The following is a 22,352-nucleotide window of genomic DNA, read 5'->3' as shown; positions in this document are numbered from 1 at the left end:
TGTGATTATAATAATGCTGTGCATATAAACTGATACATTCCCACTTGGCAAGGCCTAACTAGTTTTCAGTTTCTTTATTTCAACCTCAATCAGGAGACATTTTAAACTTAGGGAAACACTTGAAGACAAACTTTAAATATAATGATGGAGATTCACTCCTCAGAGGAAGGAATCCAAAGTGAAGATGTGGTATAGAAGGCACTGTTGCTTGAATAACAAAAACATCATAGTTTTAATGTGAGGGCACAATTCCACACACATTATTAACATTCAAATGGATACCTATGCAATCAAATTTAAAATACTACAAAGTAAGTGAGAGATGCGCAAAAGTCAGGATGTTCTATTGGTACCTATGGAAAGCACATCTTGTTTCATTTGTGCATCTGTAGATATTTGTCTGATTTCCAAAGTATCACAATGGTCATGGGCGGTTGTATTGAGGGTTTTGAATCCTCCTCTATTACTGTGCTACTTTGCAGAATCCCCATTACTCTGCAACCATGATGAAGAATTTTAGCTGTTCTATATACTGTGTTCATTTCTATGCCTGCCTTTTTGAAATATGATGAAATATGATGAACAATATGATGAAAGACCTTCTATGATATAGACCTCATTTAACTCCTTTTCAATATATTCCAGGCTTTCAAGGTGGGAGGACAGGTGAGAATGACTGGCCTGCTTTTGAGATCATTAGATGTCTAGTTTTAAGCATCCACATTTATGTAACCTTTTACTTTCTCATCACTGCAGATTTATGAATACCTTTTTGTTTTCCTTTGCGAGACACTATTCCTAAATGCGAAAATACGGAGAAGTTCCCTAGTGCTACAACATTAACCGGCAACAAGACATAATCAATGCTAACTTGACTACTATCTGATGGTTCATAAACACACAGAGGAGATCTCTGAAATGAGGAGTGCATACCAACATAACTCTAAATCTCTCTTTTAAATTGGCTACTTAAACAGACAAAACCAAGTACAGTAAACTTCTGATAATTCGGCACTTTTAGGACCCAGGGGGTGCCGGATTATCAGATATGCCGGACTATAGGAAGGGGGGGGGGCTATGAGGGGGTCTGGGGTGGAGTGGGGGGGATGCGCTCCTCAGCGCTGCGGGACCAACCTGGCAGCACCCCAGCTGCTCTGCCCCAGACTTCCCCAAGCCAGCCGCTGCTGAAACTGACCAGAGGCTGACTCCGGGAAGCCTGGGGCAGAGCGACGGCGCTAGGGGACCAAGCCGGTAGCACCCAGCTGGTCTGCCCCTGGCTTCTCCGAGTCAGCCACTGGTCAGTTTCAGCAGCGGCTGAATCGGGGAAGCCGGGGGCAGAGCAGCTCCAATTGTCCGGCTGCCCGGAGCACTTCCGGGTTCCAGATGGTGCCGGACCATCAGGAGTGCCGGACCATTGGATGGCGGACCACTGGAGTTTTACTTTTATTGATATAATAGGCCTGATTCTTATGAGTTATGCTGATATAAATCTGGAGTAACTCCACTGATGAAAATGGAATTATTCCAGATTTATATTGCTGTGAGAGAGAAAAATCTATCTCCAGGCTTTTCTATATGATAAACATTTCATTTTTGACATTGCTTTTTTGAATATGAAGTGATCTAGGTTAGCTCCTTTTCCATAGAAAAATAGTAACTGTTAGTCTAGAATCGTATTGAGAAAAACTTAAAATATATTTCAAGTCACTACCTCTAAAATACAAAGCAAAAACTTAATATTGTGGGTTACATAGGCTTTGCTAATCACCAGTATAAACTGTGGCCCTATATTATTTCCTATCCCTGATAAGAGGGAGAGGAATTATGCAGGGCCGTGGAAAGTAACGAGAAGCAAAATTTTGGCTGAATAGCGGCAAAAGCTGTTCATCTATGGAATAGTCTCCAAAAAGAACAGACGGAAGCCCAGTCTTTTACATCTAAAATTAGACTGGACAAAGCAACAGTAAGCATACATTATGAGGAATTCCTGCACTGGCAGGTAGGTTGTTTAGTGTAGTAGTCTTTTTCTGTCTTTAACTATTATTCTTTCCGTTATCACAGAAATCTTAGCTGTAGGTACATACTGTGTACAAAATCTGAAATGTATGGCATCGTCTGATGTCATCTTAAAGTGATATGAGGACCCTTGCTAGAGGTTTCAAAGTTTATATGCTTTCTAGAGTGCAAAGCAATCCAGATCACATTCTTAGAATGAGTGAAGTTTTAATTTAATGTGAAGTCATTCAAATAGATACATTAAGGGAGTTCAAGAGGATAGTTTCTTAATAATATGCAGGGATGACCTTGAGAGATTAACTTTAATTCATTTCACTATGCAGGTACCTCTAGTTACACAATCTCAATATACTGTTTGAAAACTAGAAGATTTTCACACATCATATACATTTAATGCATGATTTTGTAAATCATTAACTTTATAGGGCCAAATTCATCCCTAGTATAACTTCACAGTAGACCTTGGAATTACATCACAGATAGTTCATCAATAATGAACCAAAATAAAGTTTCTTCTGATATGTTAAAGGAATCATCTCTTGTTAAAGGGATAAGCACATTGAGCAAGTGTGAAACTTGAAAAAAAAGCGACATTAAATTTAGCTTGGAACTTCCTTCTCACAAAATCAAATCCTGATTTTTTTTCTTTTAAAGCAGGGAATCCAAGGTTTTGTATGTTTATAAAACTCAAGTGCCCATCCAAATCTTACAAAACTCAGAGAGAAAACAACTGTGTGCTGAGAACAAATGTAGGAAACTTCAGATGAAGGTGTTGTTTTTAGGAAAAATTCATACAGCTATAAATCAGATTTTTAAAATGGAAGTGCCTCCTTAACTATTTCTTCAATATGACTACTATAATACTATAACTTAATAGTATTTGTGGCAGTATATAAAGGGGGAGATGATCATTTTATTTAGAAATCCTTTCCTCTCAAGGTATAAAATCAATATAGTTAGTAGAAGATCACTGCAAATACAGGAGGCATCATTTTCTGCAGTAACAAACGTTTTTATGAGAAGCCGGTGTTTTCCTGCAATAGACAATAAAGCTAGTAACTCAGGGAGGAGTACATAATAATAGGTTTTTAACTCAACCTCCCTGACAAGAGCATTGAGCAAGGGCACTTTTACTGCAATACCAATGCATTGTAAACAAACAAACAAATAAACAAACAAACAAAATGAAAACTTTGCATTAGAGGCTTTTTGATACAATATCTTTGGGGGGAGCTGTCAGCCACAGCAGGCCCCTGAGCAAGAGGGGTGTGTGTGTGTGGGTGTGCGCACATGCTGAGGGCAGCCAAACTTCAGCACAACCTGGTCCATGGTGTCCCCCACCAGATCTTAGTGCTGTCTGGAGCATGCTGCATGGCGTTCTGGTGGAAATTAAAGGGCCCAGGGCTCCGAGAAGCACCATTGCCACAGCAGTGGCAACAGCAGCTGGAGCCCTGGGGCAGTTAGCTCTCTTGTTCCCCCTGTCAGCGGGCCTAACTATCTCTTTAAATCAACAGCATTAGCTTTCTTGATTTAAATAAGACAATCGTAACAGAACTAGATGAGAGTTCCTTAATTATACTGAGTCAGCAGCTTTCCTAAGTGCTAGAGTTGGTTAACCAAACCCCTATTTAATACATAATTGTGCAGCAACAAATATAATTTAACAGGTCTATTCCTTTATTTTAAAATATACATCTAAGGAAAATGTGTTCTATAAAATGTTTGATTTTGTAAGGAATTGTTTGAAAGGGGAATGATTCATTCTGGGGGAACTAATCTTTCCTTTTTTAGTCCTGTATCTTCAGCCTGCTGTGTGATCTTTTTGTATATGAAAGAGCAGGTTCCTGGATTAGTACATTAGCTTTTGGCATCACTACTTAATATAAGATATGGCATGGACTCATGTAGCTATTTGTAATTGGGTGTGAAAAATATTACAGGTCATAATGATAATTAATCATACACGAGGGGGAATTTGTGGCTGCAAAACTAAATTCAAGAGAAAAGGGGTCTTTTCCCACTATTCTCTCCATATGTCTAAATCTACCAAAGTAATAAAATAACTAAAGTGAAGACCTTGGATAAATTCAAAGGAGGGAGTTCTTGTGATGATAATGGTTCTAGTTTCTTGGCAGAAAGAAACAACAGGCACACCTCAGAAGATTAAGAGATTTGATTTGGTACGATGAGGTTGTTCATCAGTTTATCCTCTGAGATCTTGTCTCACCTTACTTAGCTTCCAATTTTCCAAACTCTCAGGATGGTTAAGCACTGGAATAAATTATTTAAGGAAGCTGTGGAATCTTAATCATAGAAGATTTTTAAGAGCAAGTTAAACAAATACCTGTTGGGGTGCCTGCGGAGGGCTAGATGATGTTTAGTCCTGTGTACAAAGAACTGGACTTGACGACCTCTTGAAGCCCTTTCCACTTCTATGATTCTTAAGCCTCTCTCACTCCAAATCTGATCCCCATTTTCACTTCTCAAAATCTGATCCCAATTTTTCATTCTATTGCCTTCTGGCTGACTCTTGCCAACTGGACTCATTTGAGTCCTATTTTCTCATCTTTCTTTCTATAGTTGCTTTATTTTACATCATAATGTAAGCATATTCCAACAAACTCCAAACTTGCTCAGGTGGCAGGCATTTCAGAATACATTATGCATATGTGATAGTGGGGGAAGCTTTGGAAGTTATGTGATTTTTATGGTAGCAGCTGATTCTGCAATACCAAAACACTGAAATGGACCAATGGGGATATTGGAAAAAGAAGCGATCTTTTAAGGGAAATCTAGAATGAGGTCTAAGAAAGTGGTGAGGTTTGCAGAGGAACCAGAAGCAGCAGCACAATGAAATAGAAAATGGTCTCAGTGGTCGTAAGGTTAAGGGAGGGCATAAAACCCAAAAGAAATTGAGCTGCCTGTATGAAGAAAGGTGTATCAGATCAGTGGAGCTGAAAAGAAAGATGGAATTGGTGTGGGAACAGAAGATTCAGAGGCCCCTTGAATGTAGTCTATAGAGTACAGCACAGGGAGAAGATACATACTAGAAAGTGCTTTAGTTTAGATAAAGATAAAATAGTAAAACTGAAATAAATACAAGTTATGGGGTTCATAAGTATTACTGGGTGAAATGCTACACTCTGATATAAGGAAGATCAAATCTGATGCCCATAATGGCCTCTTCTGACCTCTCTCTATGAGTTCATTATGGCAGTTTCAGGGGAAGTAGGATTTGGGGGATAACAAACGGTTTGTGCTTCAAGAAAACAGTAAATCAACTTTAGTCTTCAAAATGGTTAATGTTCAAGGATAAAAATTTTGGTCAAAGTTCAGAATAGTTCTTATTTATGTAATCTTGTTCAGTTCCTAGGTTTAATTTCTTAGCAGACTTCAAAGTATGAGGTGTCTCCAATCATTACATTTAATATGTTATGAAATAAATTATTCTTGTCCGTGTGATCATTATTTGGTAATGGTGCTAATATATAATCAAATCTATAGCTCCTGGAACTGACATACCACCATTTTTTGGTTAACTCAGGCCAACATTTTGACACTTGACTTATCCAAAGTGAGTCTCTTAAACAGATATTTGGGAACCTAAATAAGGGTATGTCTACACTACCACCCTAGTTCGAACTAGGGTGGAAATGTAGGCAACCGGAGTCGCAAATGAAGCCCGGGATTTGAATTTCCCGGGCTTCATTTGCATAAAGCCGGGCGCCGCCATTTTTAAATGTCCGCTAGTGCAGACTCCATGCCGCGTGTAGCCGCGCGGCACGGAGTCCATACGAGCGGACATTTAAAAATGGTGGCGCCCGGCTTTATGCAAATGAAGCCCGGGAAATTCAAATCCCGGGCTTCATTTGTGACTCCGGTTGCCTACATTACCACCCTAGTTCAAAATAGGGTGGTAGTGTAGACATACCATCAGAGACTTGGTTTTTCAAGATGGTAGTTTCCATCCATTGCTAGCCAATGCACCTCTATATCCAAAGGAAAACAAATAAAACTAGTTCTCAATAGAATAGCATTTAAATTGGCATGTTCAATTAGTATGTTGCTTAAAAAGATCGTATTAGTTTCCACTGTGTATTTGGTTTGTTAACACTTTAACAGAGATCCGAAATGTCCTTTTCATCCTTTGTTCATCTATATTTTGTTTCTTAATGTGATCTGAAAGACATCTATGTTGCAATTTATTTTAATTCTTTTGCATATTTATCTGAACTCTTCACATAGCTGATGTGTACAGTTTCAATATATTATTTTTGTTGTGTTACTATATTATTTTAACACTCCTTTTTCTTAATTGTGGGCTTTGAAGTTTACTTGGATAGACTGGAAGTTGAGCAAAACTTTTCTTACTTAGAAATCCATTTCTGTCTTCTGCTTGTACTCTAGCTATTATTAAGGTACTGAACTAGCTATGTGATCCTATGCTGATGATTCTGTGACCAGTCTTTGCTTATACTTTTCAGGTGAAAATCTTTGGAGCAGGAGCCTAAAAAACACTTGTGGCTCACAGCTGATTTTTAAGGGTATGTCTACACTACATGCCTCTGTCGGCAGAGGCATGTAGATTTGTTTATTCAGCAAAGGTAAATGAAGCCGCGATTTAAATGATCGCAGCTTCATTTACATTTACATGGCTGCCGCGCTGAGCCGACAAACAGCTGATCAGCTGTTTGTCGGCTCACCGCTAGTCTGGACGTTCCCCCTGTCGACATCAAAACCCTTTGTCGGCAGCCCCGGTAAACCTCATTCCATGAGGAATAATGGGGCTGCCGACAAAGGGCTTTGATGTCGACAGGGGGAACGTCCAGACTAGCGGTGAGCCGACAAACAGCTGATCAGCTGTTTGTCGGCTCAGCGCGGCAGCCATGTAAATGTAAATGAAGCCGCGATCATTTAAATCGTGGCTTCATTTACCTTTGCCTACAACCCTAATCTACATGCCTCTGCCGACAGAGGCATGTAGTCTAGACACAGCCTAAATGTGCAACATTTTAATATCTGTCTACTGTGTTTATGAGTTTAATGTAAAGTTCCAGAAATGAAATGTGAAACAGCTCATCGCATTTATTCCCTTATGAAAATTTATGATCATACTCATACGCTGTTTTAAACCTGTTAATGGAAGGTAAACACACTGGGATAACAATCAAATATAAAATAACCTCATTATTTTTGTATTATTCACTCTGAATATTCAATTCACTTTTTTGTACATTTATGTCTTACTGTATTGCAATACTTATGTCATATTTTAAAAAGAAAAAAGTGTATTGTTGACAGAAGAGAACACTAGAAAAGCAAAGACTGAGTAATGTTTTCTTTAAATGAAATCCACTAGGATTGCTTAAACAGCATTATATTTCTTAGTGAGATCTTTGGTTCAGCAGGAATGCTAACAGTAATAGCTCTCTGGACCACTTTATTTTTAAATACAAAGTTTTAGAAGCTAGTTCTAAATAATTGAAGACACCCATTAGGAGACATACAAACAAGGCAACTAATGGAGAAGACATAGCTTAGAATCTCTCTAATAGAACCCTAGGCTATATGTAATTGATATTTAGAGGCTAGATTTCCTTTTCTCCTAATAGTAATTATATCCGTGTCATTAATAATGGCTGCTGTAAGGTCTTTGGGTTTTTCCCAAAGGCAAAAATGATATCTGACCAGAGAGGCCTCATGATTATTCACTCTCATTTGCAACAGTGCTGAGACCTAGATTTTTCTCTATTGAGAATCTAAGCTCTTATACTTTTTCCCTTGGGGACCCACATTAATAATAGCAGAATAGGGAAATTGAAAAGTATGCTAAACACCACTCACTATACTAGAATCTGCTAGGCAATTCTGTTTTAATGGTTTATCTTTCAAAGCACATTTGCAGTAATGATTTTTAAAAATTCTCAAGGTGTGGTTTATTTGCAGGTGGTTTTGAAGTGCTTCCTTATACTGAAAAAGCAAGCAGCATTAATGAAGCAAGTTCACATATTTATCCAAATTATTCAGAATTCTTGGACAGGCAAACATACATTTGAACTCTCATGAGAAATGGGTTCTCTCAGGATAATGTTTCCTGCTTTTGGAAGCACCAGATATATTGTTCTCTTATATAGTTCATAGCAATGTGAACCAGCGAGATGGGAATTCTAAAGCACACCAACATGTAGCATACTCACTGGTCCACACACTGTGGTATTTATGGATAATAATATATAAAACACTTTCCACACTAGTTTAAATTCTGTAAAACTCATTTGCATGTAGATAGTTTGGAAGAAAATTCCTGACTCATTAACAATTTTACACCTTTTGGTTTGTAAGTAATTCTGACATTTTATATTTATTGCCCAGCAATATTTTACAAATACCCATTTTAAGTTTTAAATCTTCACATTGGTACTACAAATATCTTGAGCTGATCTTATGAATCTTATTGTTCACATTCAGGTTTATGAATTTTAAATCACATAATTCAATGAAATGGAACAGTTTGTTTCAATATTTCATCCTGAAGTGGAGCATCAATTCAACTTGAGGCTAATGAGAAAATTAGCAAGGTCATATTGCCTTCAAAAGTTCTTCCCCTAATGCTATATCTCTCCATTTCATCAGCTTAATAAAAAACTAGTTATAAGCCCTTCATCTCTCCCCAAAATCTCACCAGAAATCTAATTTCCCCTGGTCCACATTACTCAATGTCTCTCCCCCCTTTTATTTACTAAGTTCTGTAACTGCACTGTTCAATTAAATAGAATGGTGGAATGTAGACATCAAGTTACAGAGAATCCAGCATTTACTTTAGTTCTCTTTAATAGTCTCATGCTGCTGAGGAAGGCAAAAAATACACAGACTCTCTGCCAATCTGACCTGGAGGAAAATTCCTTCCTGACTCCAAATACTGTGATTAGGCAGACCCTGAGCCATGTGGGCAATGGAATCATCTGGACAATAGCAGGCATATCATGCTAAAAGATTTAATTTGTAAATGTCTAGTACCTCTGAGGACAGTAAAGCAGGAGATATGAAGAGCTTCTTGGCTTTCTAGGGTCAAACATTTAATGGATTATTTGTTTCTCTTTGTGCAGACTCACTTATCATCTAAGGTGACAAATACTGCTAAATGGATAATTTTTGGAATGATTCATCATCTACTAGAAATAAGATATTTCAATTTGCCAGGTTTCAAGACACAATGTTATTTCAGGAGCATGATAATCTGTAGCTGATATTATCACAGAATTATTCAAGCAAAGGAAAACTTTCTATCACATGGTAATGGAAGCTTGAAATGAGATTTTTTTCCTTCTTACCACACTGATCCAAACTTATAATTTCTTGACCAGGACAAGAGCCAAATGAAGGACAGACATATGAGATGGGTTTAACTGGCAGGCTGCAACTTTATCAGTTATACATTGAGGAGAGGTATTGTAATACTCATCCCCTGCACATGCCAGGTTCCAACAAGGGCTACAGGGTTTCAGAACCAAACAGTAACTGTCCTACCTCCCTCAGCTCAGCTCTGAAAACTTCTCTTCCCACAAGTCATAACATAAAAGGGTAGGGGACGGTTGTGTGATAAGAGTTCACTAGTCTGTGTGGGGAACCTCAGTCTGCCAATATGCTAGGTCTCTGCCCTCCTATGAGCAAGCAATCCAGCAGCAAAGTCCCAGATCTCACTTATTTCTATCTCTTTTAGCCTCTATCTGTACTGGACAACTGGCTGCAAGTTGCAACAAGTCAGTGATCTTAATAGCATTATGTGAATTACTGTATTTTACTGTTTGCAACCCAATTGTGCCTCTTGGAAGCTGTGAGAAGGTGATAATCCTGGGACCACAGGGCAGTTTGGCCTCAAAAGGAAAAATTCTGTCATGATCCCAGTACTAAAGCTTCCTATATCTTCTGCGCAAGCTTAGAAGCATGCAAGGGACAAGAATTTTTGTTCATGGGACGAGGAAGTCCCAGTGCTATTGTTAAATGAATGCAGAACTCCCCATAGAAGCCTTGAATGTTTTTCTGGCCTATTCCCATTAATCACCAAAGAAAGCTCCAGGGAACATAAACTGTTACTCTTAAAAAGATTGAAAAGCAATCCAATAAATCTGCTGAAATGCTCAGGGTATTACAAAGTTAAACTAATGTCACACACAATGTTATTCAGATGAACTCAGATTCTAGACACTGCTTTCCAATACAGTTGCGTTAGATGGAGGCACCCAGCTCTGCAATGTCTTTGGGGGAAAAACCCAGCCTTCCCCCTAATACAGTATAAATGAGAGGCAACTGGGCTACCATACAGGGGGGAAGAAAACCCTAATAGGAGTAGTCTGCAATATCTGTTCCATTCCTATTTGTGGTAGTCTGTATCAAGAACTAGGGCAAATGGAGATTTGGTTGGGAACTATGCATCACTATATGCATTTGTTATTGCCTCCTGAAGACTTTTCTTTGCATTGCATGAGAACTTCACATTTATTGCACAGAGCTTCTCTGCTGCTTTGAGTTTAGGTTTGATGGACAGGCTTATTTTGAGGTCTTAGAACTGTGTTCTTCCACTTAAGAGACTCACGGGAAACTGGGCAGTAAGATGCCATAACCAAACTCTAATTAGGCATAAATGATAATACTGGCCACAATAGATGGATGTCCTTGCTGTAACATCGTTCATATTGCTACATCAGATCTTCACATTCTCTACAAGTTTATGGTAATAGTCAAGTTTCAGGCTTGTAATGGCTGCTAAGAATTTGACTACTGATATTTCTACCACCAAATGTTGCCTCTGTGATTCTAGATATCCCTTCTAGTGTTGCCCTTCTGGGTTTTTCAGTTACTGTACTCTGTGGAACTTCAGGGTAAAGAGAAAAAGATTTTTGCAAAGGCCACATTTGTACTTGCTGGTTTGGGAGTAAGGGCTTTCCTCTTCATTTCAGCATATGATTTTGCTTTGCATTTGGCCATTATACACATTCATTATAATGTCTGCAAAGCCTAACATACTCCAAAGGTGCTATATGAATAATATTAAAATGGTGCTCTATAAAAATATTAACATGGCTACATTAAACACATTAAAATGATAGAAAATCACATCTCCTATCTCAGTATCACAGAACAGCACATGTTTCTAGTCTCTCTATTCCAAAATTGGCCTTTAAGAGTGGTTTGTGCCTGATGTTTCAGAGAAAGTTGAAACATATCTCTTTTTTCCCCTTAATAAGCATCCTGTAGTTGTTGCTGCCCCTGCTTGTCTCCCAGTTTGCCTTCTAATTAGTACTGCCAAAAGTGTGTCTCCTGCAGGCTGCTGACAAAAGGTGCTTTGTTAAAAAATTATTGATTCAGTACAATGAGTGACTATCGAAAAGGCACCAAGGGCAAAATAACCACTGGGGAGATGCACGTCCTTATGCCAGGAATGAATCCTTCTCTCTACCACCCCCATGCACAAGAAAAAGAATTGCTTGAAGTAGAAATATCTCTCTGATGAATAATAAAAGACCAGAAAAGAAAATGTTGATGCCTATGTGGAGCTGGACAGGATTTGTTTGAGGTATATATGCCTATTAGGACTATGAAGCATGTGACTGTACTATGCAAGGTCAACTTCCTTAGGCAGTGGTAGAGTTTAGTGCTGTGTTGGCACTATTAAAGAGGAATCCTATGCCAAGTTACTCAGTAACACTGTATTGTCTTCAGGGTATCATCTACCAATGAGTTTGTGCAAATATAATGCTAAAAATGTAATATCCTTGCTAAAATATTGATGGGTAGATCTTTGGAACAAGCCAGAATGTTTCCCACAGTAGAAGTAATCTCTTAGTAAAGCATTTATCTTTCTAATTCATGATCAGATTTTTTTAATGTTGATAAATAAGCAAGGCCAACTCGATCATAGTAGGGAATCAGCATGGGAAAAGTTATGCAACAGATCTGTGGATTTGTGGGTTGTGGATAGTTTAACCTGTTTTTCAATCTATGTTCAATTGTTGGGCTTTCTCAATTCTAGCCTTAATAAAACAGCAAAACTGCACACAGAACTGCAGCCTCATTACTTCTCATACTGAAAATCAATAAGCCCAGATATTCACAACGTAAAAAACAAAACAAACAACCCTCCCTTTTACTTCTCTGCCTTAGATCTTCCTCCTAAGTGTTCTTTTCTCCTTTCCATTCATTGTTTTGTGCTACTTAGCAAAGGGAAAAGGAAATACTATTATCTCCTTATTTTGGCAGGTTGAGATGCAGGTACCTGAAAATTCCAGAAACTCCTGAAAACTGGATGTGTTTCAAAGAATGAAGGCACCAATTGCCACTAACTTTAGTTTTGTAGCAAGCCCTACTCTTCAAACTGGGGTGTGCAAGTGTACACAGAATGGACATGAGCAAAAGCAGACCCTAGTTTGTGTTTATATATGAGGGTACATATAAATCTCCATCTGAAATGAGGGAAATGTGTGTGGGCATATTTGTCCACATGGGCTTGAAGATTTTGGGTACAGACTTGTGACATAACTAGTTGTTTCTTATCTGGTGCTCATTTCTCCTTCTAGTCGTAAAAACAATGTAATTTTATTTTATCTAATATTCTCTATTCTTTCCTAATACCACAGCTAGACATGTACATAATGTAATTTGGTTGTTGTTAAATCAGAACACCAAAATATAATCACAATGACATGTATCATAGTTGTATTATATCAACCATATCACGGCAGTCCATACATAAAAACATATCAAAGGGGCTCTACCTTTAACCATGTTTATAAAATCTCACTAATATTACATCTACCGTACTCAAATCTGACATAAAACAAGACAAATCAAAACAAATAGATCAATAGAAAACATAACTAACACTTAAACCTAATGATGGTATGAGGAATAAATAAAATGAGAACAAGTTTAGACAATATAAACACATTTCAATGTATAACATGCTATTCTGTAGGGTTTCATTTGGTTGATGTTCTAAGCAAGACCTACTTTCTCATAGTACTTGATCTCGTAGTCCAGAATGGCTCCATTGGGGAAGTCAGGCTCTTGCCATGAGAGGGCAATGCTGTTTTGGGAAGCCCAGTCCTTCCTTACCATACCTATCAAGGAGGGTGCTGAAAGGGAAAAGCATAACTAAGGGTTAAAGAGAAAGCATACTGTTTATCTCTTTTTGACTTTACTGCCTTAGGATACTGACAAGCGGTGACCTGCAGGCAGAAGAATATGGCAGATGGAAATTCTCAGCCTAGCTATATAACTAGACATTAGTGTTGAAAGTACAGATTTCATTGTTAAAGTGTGGGTGTACTTTTGAGAAGCAACTGAAAAATGGCAACACCTTAGTCTAAAGAACTGATCCAGTTATACCTATTGACTTTAGAGACCAACAAAAACAGATTTTACTGTTTTATTCTTTTTAGTACTGAGAATCAACGTAATTAATAGAAGTGCTAGATTCTGTTCCTTTTTCAGCTACATCAATGGAATTGTTATAGTCAGAACAGTTGCACCTGTATACATTTATTGTTGATGTCACAACCATAATCTGGGTTCCCATAATCTGAAGGCAGTGGAGTTGCACTGGTAACACTAAAGGCATAGTATCAGATGGAGAACAACATGTAACGGACAGAATATGAATTAAGAGTAATCTGAACTGAATTCACCATATTTCTTCATAATAAATACATACATTTTCTATTCAATTTATACTTTGGGTCAAAAGAAGATTATAATTTAAAAATTCAATGAGTTTTTAATTTTGTTAGTGCTGACAAAATTAAAAAACCCAACAATCTAGAACATTATTAGATTACTGATACTATGTCATCCTCAAAATGACCAAACATATTATAATCACTCATTTTATGCATTTTTCCTCATGGCAACTAGAACACAAGTGAATCTATATTTCTAGATCATAGCCAAACACTGGGAATTATGTTATTCTGGAAGAATTTGTGTGTAGTGTATCTATTTTACCCATTTACCAATTTACGGAAAAAATATAATGTGAGCAATATTCTGCAGAGAACTCAAATGCAGTAAAATCTACAGGATGAAATCCACAAGTAAGATTAAAATGTATTTTTAAATCAATTACACATTCATTAGCAAAAAATTATTAGAACATCTGAATTGTTTACAAGCACTGAAAGCACAGAAAGCTTACAATGCATGTTCCATATGCAACATGAACTCTCTCCTTTAGACACTAATTCTTTCATATTGTGGATACTAATTATAGCATTATGCTCTTTAACTATCCTTCTGATACAGTGAGAGTTTAGGCCAGTATTGAGAGAGTATATGGCCAATGGTGTTTTGCAACCCATTGTATATGGTGAATGCAGCAAAATTTGACTTGCCGTGTATATAGAAGGTAGGTTCTCTGACCAATGGGCGAATGGGGTATAGTACAACACGTTATCCATTTGGGGTATAGAATATGTAAGATTTTTTTTTCTGGACTGTATTGGAAAAGCAGGATACAGGACTATGATATTTTCCCCACTCCAAAATACAAAATATTTTTTTCCCCTAGAGAGAGGGAGGAGGGGAAAACAACTGTAAAAATGAGAGTAGGAGAAACACAACAAAGTAGTATTATATGAAACATAACAGATGCTATGTGATTTCATATTCCTCAGCCACAGTGGCACACATCATCCACATGAAAAGCCTGCAGTTCTGCAAGTAAAATACAAACATAATTGAGAATTCAATTTGCTAACTTGTTGGGCCTACTACTTCCTTGCACATAAACACATCTTTGTCAGCTTTTTTCTTTTTGTGCCTAACCCTCTACTTTCAAAAAATGATTCAAATTTGGCATCCTGCATAACCAGATGCTGGTTTTCAGAAAGCACTGAGGCTACGTCTATACCGTGCTCTCTTACGCAATAAAATATGCAAATGAGTCAAAGCGGTACATATCGCCACGCCTCATTTGATACTTAATTAACCGCCATTTTGCGCAAAACCCCCCTCTTGTGCAAGAGACGTTCTCCTGAAGAAAAGGGGCAGAACGATTCTTGCACAAGAGGGGTTTTTTGCGCAAAAAAGGAGCTATGTAAATGGCTCATTTTTGTGCAAAAGCCCCTTGTGCAAAATGGAGGCTCATTAAGTATGCAAATGAGGCACAGTGATATTCACCACTTTGCCTCATTTGCAAATTGTCTTGTGCTAGAGAGAACAATATATCTTTTAAATTGTCCCAAATTGGACAACAAAAATTCAGGAACACAAAATTCTAGTTACTTTTTAAAATCAACAACCTATATTATATTATTACAAAGTTTTGACCAAACCAATCCTTATGTGCTAAAATCATACTGTACTGATGGCGAGTTAACTGCACAGAAGGGCAGCGTCTTTTGAAATGTTCTAGTCAACTGCAATTAATTATCAAGAATGAGTTTTTTGCAATTTTTTAAATATGACTGAATTATTTTTAAAAATAATTGCTTTTTAAAAAGTCCAGTTTAATTTACTACGTAAAAATGATCTGTTTTCATCATTTCAGTCTGATCGATTTAGGTATGTGTACTAATAATATACTGTTTACAGTACTGATCAGCAATTTGTACATATACTACAGTGAACATGAAGAAAACCACACATAATGAATTAAACACACTGAAAACTAAAGCTAAGATGAGCAGACCAACTTGCCTTCCATCAAATGCTTGATTCTACAAATTAAGCCTTCCTAATAACTCATAACATTAGCCACAAATCTCTCCAACATCCAATAATAGTTAATTCTATCCATACTTCCCTCCTCAATCATTTATATTTCTACACATTATATCTCCCTTCAAGGCTTCTTGACAGCTGCATAACACTATTTTTCCTCCTTTAATTGGTCTAGGAGAAACAACATATTTATCACTTTCCCTTTTTACCTTTGGAAACAAAGTTTCTCATTAAGAGTAAAATAAGAGTCTGTTTTTAGTTAAAAAAAAATCCTTTTCAGGTATGTCTACTTTTTATGTAAAATACTTTAATAATATATTAAAAGAGTAAAAATAATAAACAAAACCCAGAATAAGAGCAAAGCAAAACTCAGTGGGGTTTTTTTCCCATAAAGGAAAGGAAGCTACATATAGTGATAATTTTTTGCTATTTATATCTATCTAATAGCACTGGTCTACACTAGGGCTTTATTTCAGAATTACCCTCCCTAAGGCTGAATTTATAAGTGGAGTGTCCACACTACCAAGCCCGTTATTTTGAAATCTGTACGCCGGCTTTTCTCGAGGAATAATGCTCATTTCAAAATAGTTACTGTATTTTGAAATAGTGTAGATGTTCTGGCTCTGTTACTTCAAAATAATTGGACTCCAGAAGCCTTTTGCAGCTGCAGCTCTGACTGCTCTGGCCCCACCTGGCACCCCCTGCTTTCCTCCTCCTGAGGAGCTTAAAAGTCGCAGGAACAAAAGAAGAGCTTCTTGCATGTGGCCAGCTTTGAAAGCCCTGTGTGAGACAACATCTTCTGAGGCAGGCATGAGCAAGCCTAATGCTCCCGTAGATCCTCCCAAGGCTGCCAGCACATCTGCTGCTCCCACAGCTACCGCTGCCCAGGGACACAGGAGAGCTCCAGCCTGGACTGGTGTGGAAATCCTCATCTCATTGAGGACTGGGGGGAGGAGACCAACCTCCAAGATCTCTGCACTAGGAAAAGGAACGCTGAAATCTATGGCTGGATTAATGCCAGCCTAGCCAACAATGGGCACACCAGGACCCCAGACCAATGCTGGATGAAGATTAAGGAGTTGTGGCATGCCTACCACAAGACAAGGGAGCTGAGCAGATGCTCTGGGAAAGCACCACACACATTAGGAACAGCTTGATTGTAAGATAGCAGCTGCCATTTTAGCCACGGACACCATTTTGGGTTACAAAACAACAACTGGAATCCATATTGGTGCTCCTTCTTTCCCCGCCTTTCCCGCTCTTCCACATGGTGGCAGGAAACCCTGGCAGTCATGTGGGCATAATCTACCCAGTAACTGAGATCACATGAGCAGAGATTGTATGGATACACTGAAGTTTGCCCAACAACTGCAGGTTATATAGGGCTGCCTCTGGCGTAGCCTGGGACTGCCCACCTGAGTGGCAGAGTGTTACTGTTTCTCTGAGCAGGTAGGATGGTCTCACACTTGGGATAGCTGGGTGGGAAAGGCTCTCTTGCAGGCAAGGAGTGTGTGGCTATCCACTGTTCCTCATTGTCATCCAGATACTTATTGCCACGACGATGCAGGGGAGGGTAAAATAACTGAGGCTTGTCATTGTCTGCAGTGATCAAATGCTGCTACTGCTCCAGCTGCTGTTGCTGGTTTGACCCCTCCTAGAATCATAGAATCATAGGACTGGAAGGGACCTCGAGAGGTCATCGAGTCCAGCCCCCCACCCTCAAGGCAGGACCAAGCTCCGTCTACACCATCCCTGACAGATGTCTATCTAACCTGTTCTTAAATATCTCCAGAGAGGGAGATTCCAGCACCTCCCTTGGCAATTTATTCCAAAATTTGACCACCCTGAGAGTTAGGAATTTTTTCCTAATGTCCAATCTAAACCTCCCCTGCTGCACTTTAAGCCCATTACTCCTTGTCCTGTCCTGTAGGGGTTCCCCCCCTGTGCGGAGGGGCTTACGTCCGCCCCCCTCAGTTCTCTGATTATAAGCGCCTTGAAGTGACCGATTCCGTTCGGTTTTGTTAGGCGGTTGGGGGAAGGGGGTCCGGGCCCGCCCTCGCTCCGGACCCCAGCCCAGGGCCCTAAGGTCGGGGAAAAGAACTCCCCACCTAGCAGGGGGGGTCGAGACCCCTAAACTCCCCTGCCCTCAGGGTCCGCGTCCCTGCCCTGGGCTGCTTCTTCCCCCAGGACCCATAGGCTCACCTGGGCTCTTCCTCTGATCCTGCCCAGGGCCTCCAATAATAACGTCCACTCGCCGGTTCTCAGGGGGGGGGGCGTCTCCTCGGCGTTCCCCCTTCTGGCTGGTCCACTGCGACCTTTTAAACTACCCGCCGGTCGCAGGCAGATTACGTCACCCCCCTCGTCGGCCTCCGGCCCCTCCCAGGATCGCTACGTCAGCTCGGCCCCGCCCCCTCTCTGCGCTGCCGGCCGGCCCCGGCTCGTCCCCCGGCTGGTGTGCCGGCCCCCCCGTCTCTGCGCTGCCTGCCGGCCCCGGCTCGTCACCCGGCCGGTGTGCCGGCCCCCCCGCTCGGGGACCACGGGCGGTGATCCACTCCCCTCCGGGGGGTGAGCTTTCCCCCTGCGGCCGCGGCGTCCCGGCGGTTTCCAGGAGGGGCGGGACTACCCCGCCACATGTCCTCAGAAACCAAAAGGAACAAATTTTCTCCTTCCTTGTGACACCCTTTTAGATATTTGAAAACCGCTATCATGTCCCCCCCTTAATCTTCTTTTTTCCAAACTAAACAAGCCCAGTTCATGAAGCCTGGCTTCATAGGTCATGTTCTCTAGACCTTTAATCATTCTTGTCTCTGTACCCTTTCCAATTTCTCCACATCTTTCTTGAAATGTGGTGCCCAGAACTGGACACAGTACTCCAGCTGAGGCCTAACTAGTGCAGAGTAGAGCGGCAGAATGACTTCTCGAGTTTTGCTTACAACACACCTGTTGATACAACCTAGAATCATATTTGCTTTTTTTGCAACAGCATCACACTGTTGACTCATATTCAACTAGTGGTCCACTATGACCCCTACGTCCCTTTCTGCCATGCTCCTTCCTAGACAGTCGCTTCCCATCTTGTATGTATGGAACTGATTGTTCCTTCCTAAGTGGAGCACTTTGCATTTCTCTTTATTAAACTTCATCCTGTTTACCTCTGACCATTTCTCTAACTTGCTAAGGTCATTTTGAATTATGTCCCTATCCTCCAAAGAAGTTGCAACCCCACCCAGTTTGGTATCATCTGCAAACTTAATAAGCGTACTCTCTATCCCAATATCTACATCATTGATGAAGATATTGAACAGTATGGGTCCCAAAACAGACCCTTGCGGAACTCCACTTGTTATCCCTTTCCAGCAGGATTTAGCACCGTTAACAACAACTCTCTGACTACGGTTATCCAGCCAATTATGCACCCACCTTATCATGGCCCTATCTAAGTTATATTTGCCTGATCATCCGGAGCTGTGTTGCAAGAGCAACTAAAGCTAAGATGAGCAGACCAACTTGCCTTCCATCAAATGCTTGATTCTACAAATTAAGCCTTCCTAATAATTCATAACATTAGCCACAAATCTCTCCAACATCCAATAATAGTTAATTCTATCCATACTTCCCTCCTCAATCATTTTATAGTTCTACACATTATATCTCCCTTCAAGGCTTCTTGAAGGGAGAAAGCTGCAAGATCTGGTACAACTCTGGTGGCTCTCCATCTAGCCACCTTTCTGTTCCTGGGGTCTATCTTGAGTCACAATTCAGTGCATTTGTTCCCCTTTATTCTTCCTGTAACAGTGGGGTCCGTATATCTGTATGTATGTAGCGTGTACTTACCTATCATACCTTGTATATCCCATGCTTCTTATTAATAAAATCCCTTTAGTTATTATTCTGGTCTGTCTTCATATCTTTAGAGTAAGCTATTAACAACCCGATGATAGATGCGGGTATGGGGACGGGTCTAATCATTGAGATCCCTTGCGGCCAAGGTTTCTCAGTGAACATGATGCCATCGTGGGAGGAGGTCCTGTCACCTCCCTCACTATCATTCTTGAGTCCAGTCAGAACACACCGTCATCAGCCTCCATGAGGGCGGAGTGGAAGAGGACAAGGAGGAAGAGGAGATGGCGGCAGCTGGCCAGGTGACCATGCCCGCCAGGAGGAGCTGCTCCTTACTCTGGAGCCAGTCTCTGGAAGTATGGTGCCATGAGGCACAGCATGAGGCCTGTGAGCCTGGCACTACTTTGCAGCAACTCTGGCTATGAGTGCTGTGGCATCCGCAACGGCAACCAGAGCACAAGAAGGCATGTGCTCACTGTGTCCCTTTTGTGTCCTGCGAAGTGGGAGGCAGTGGAGGAGTGACTTGTGAGACACGGCGGTAGAGAGGAGCCCCTGAAAGCACGCATCACAGCTTGCCTGACCAGGCAGCCACAAGAAATATCCACCCTCCTGGTGCCCTCCCCAGGGTGCTTCTGGGGGTTCTAAGTCCAAGGCAACCCCAATTCAATGTGGGTGGACTATTTAGGACTAATTCTAATGAATTTCATTCTTCCCTGTAGTGGGGACATGCTATTTCAACTGTTAAATTGGGAGTTAAGTCAATTTCATTAACTTCAAAATAGTTTTCTGGTCAAGAGAGGCCCATAGTGTGAAGAGGCCTGTTAGGTCAGATCCAGATTGTTTCTCTGCCTGTGAAGAATGAGTCTCCTCAGTACAAAAATGTAGTCTTTTCTGATATTTGAAAAGCATGCAAAAATGTCATGCTGCATCTAGACTATTTATAGCTGTGTGAAGCAGAGTGGTCAAAAATGAGTTTAGTAAGGAAACTCTGTTACACCTTTGTCTGAAGTCTCAGCCATGGTTCCATGACAGGGCAGCGCAAGCAAGGAAGCAAGCAAACAAAACCTATTAAGCTATTATGCTGATATTAGAAGAGTTATAGGAATAGTCATTAAACAAATGCTTTAAAAATAAGCAGTAAAAATCATTAACATAATATAAGCCTAATTTTATCCCTAAAGATAGATGTATGAATACCTTAATGAAAATGATACTTGTGAACATGTATTTGAGGGTAGCATTTGACTCCAGTACAATTATTTTTAAGGTCATATAAAATCACTCAGCTGTTATACTGCAACAGAAACAGCAGCCTGAGATGAACAAGGACTATATAGAGAAAAACATGCCAGCAAATACCAGTTCATATCTGTTAACAGGAGATAATAGACTTGCAGACTGCACCAGGCCTGTCACATGGATTTGCCTTGTCATTTATAGCATCTGCTGTTTTGAATCATTGGCATGTATTGTATTGAATTTGTTCCCTAGCAGTTGTTCCATTTAAGGAGGCTGGTGCCATTTACCAAGTTTTGATTACACAAAACACCACATTAAAATGTGGCTATATACACAGTATTGTGATCATGGTCATTCCAATCTTTTGACATTGTACTTTTCTCCCTGTGTTTCTGAAATTGTGAGCAAAAACTCTTCAAACATGTTGATTATTATTTGTTATCTATTTTCCACATATATCAACTTGTGTTGCTTTTCAACTTAAATTCACTACAGTAATTGTTATACTTCATCCAATGAGTGTCAAATCACAGCCTTGGATCAAGTGATCATCTCAAATGTTCAGTGTTTGAAATAGTCTTCCCTTATCTTTTTGGAAGTACTCAGCAACAAAATTAAAAAAAGAAAACACCCCCCCCCCCAAGTTCCTTCATCTCCCTTCCAAATCAACATTCTGTCCTGCACTGAAAACACTATACTTTAGACAATGGTGCTAAAATGTTACTGATCTGTTTCACAGCTAGTGTTGTATCTTTGTAAATTAAAATGTATTTTAAGATGCATATACTACTGTGGTATTCAATTCCTGGATGAGGGTTTTGAGCATCAAACAATTTCATCTCCCAAATTCTTTAGAGAAACAAATAAGCAGGCCCATTATCAACTGTATCTGATAAGTCCACAGAGTCGACTCTGCTGTTTGTCATATAAAGGTTCTTTCCATATTTCAGGGGAGACAATGACTTAGACGAGAAAGAGAATTCAAAGTTATAAATTCATTCTTAAAAAACAAAAAACAAAAGAACAAACCAAAACCAATGATAAAGCAATGTGCTCAGTTCAATCAACACTTTTTATATGAAAGTAATCTACTTGTTCCAGGGGCTACTCCTCTCTAGATAAATTAAAACAGAAGTTAATTAAGGCCCAAAGTAAAAGGTGGACCTTGTCTATTTATGAAAGGTAATTCTTCAGAACTTGGAAATTTAAGGATAGGTGAGTCTTGCCTATCATTTATAAACCATTTCGTTTATCTCTACTGACTCAAAGGTAAATTATTCCTACTAGTCTTTTGAAATTCAGTACTGTACGAGAGTTTTAATTCAGTTGCCTGATGAAGCCAATCAAATGAATTTGCTTAACTTCTTAACCTGTCTTTGAACATACTATTTAATGGCTGCATCTTCTTGCCTTTGGTGCCAGGCTAAAGGATGCTTTCCAGATCTTGAACTCACTTCTGTTCTTCACTGTACATAAAAGCTTCTTTGTATCACCTGGTCTTTGTGTTTTCTTGTACTCTGTAATAGATTTCTTGAATTGCA

General features: G+C 39.7%; 1 protein-coding gene across 3 annotated transcripts in view; it reads right to left on the bottom strand.

Moving 5' to 3' along the window:
- Window positions 1–22,352, bottom strand: part of EPHA6 (EPH receptor A6) — an 842,774-nt gene that overhangs the window by 248,423 nt on the left and 571,999 nt on the right. For all 3 annotated transcript variants that reach the window (XM_075908927.1, XM_075908942.1, XM_075908935.1), the window contains one exon: window positions 13,024–13,148. In XM_075908927.1, coding sequence (XP_075765042.1) covers window positions 13,024–13,148 — 125 coding nt within the window. The remainder of the gene's footprint in view (window positions 1–13,023; window positions 13,149–22,352) is intronic.

The sequence above is a fragment of the Pelodiscus sinensis genome, chromosome 1 (assembly GCF_049634645.1).
Source record: "Pelodiscus sinensis isolate JC-2024 chromosome 1, ASM4963464v1, whole genome shotgun sequence".
NCBI classification, from domain to species: Eukaryota; Metazoa; Chordata; order Testudines; family Trionychidae; genus Pelodiscus; species Pelodiscus sinensis.
This window is presented reverse-complemented; position numbering and strand designations above follow the sequence as displayed.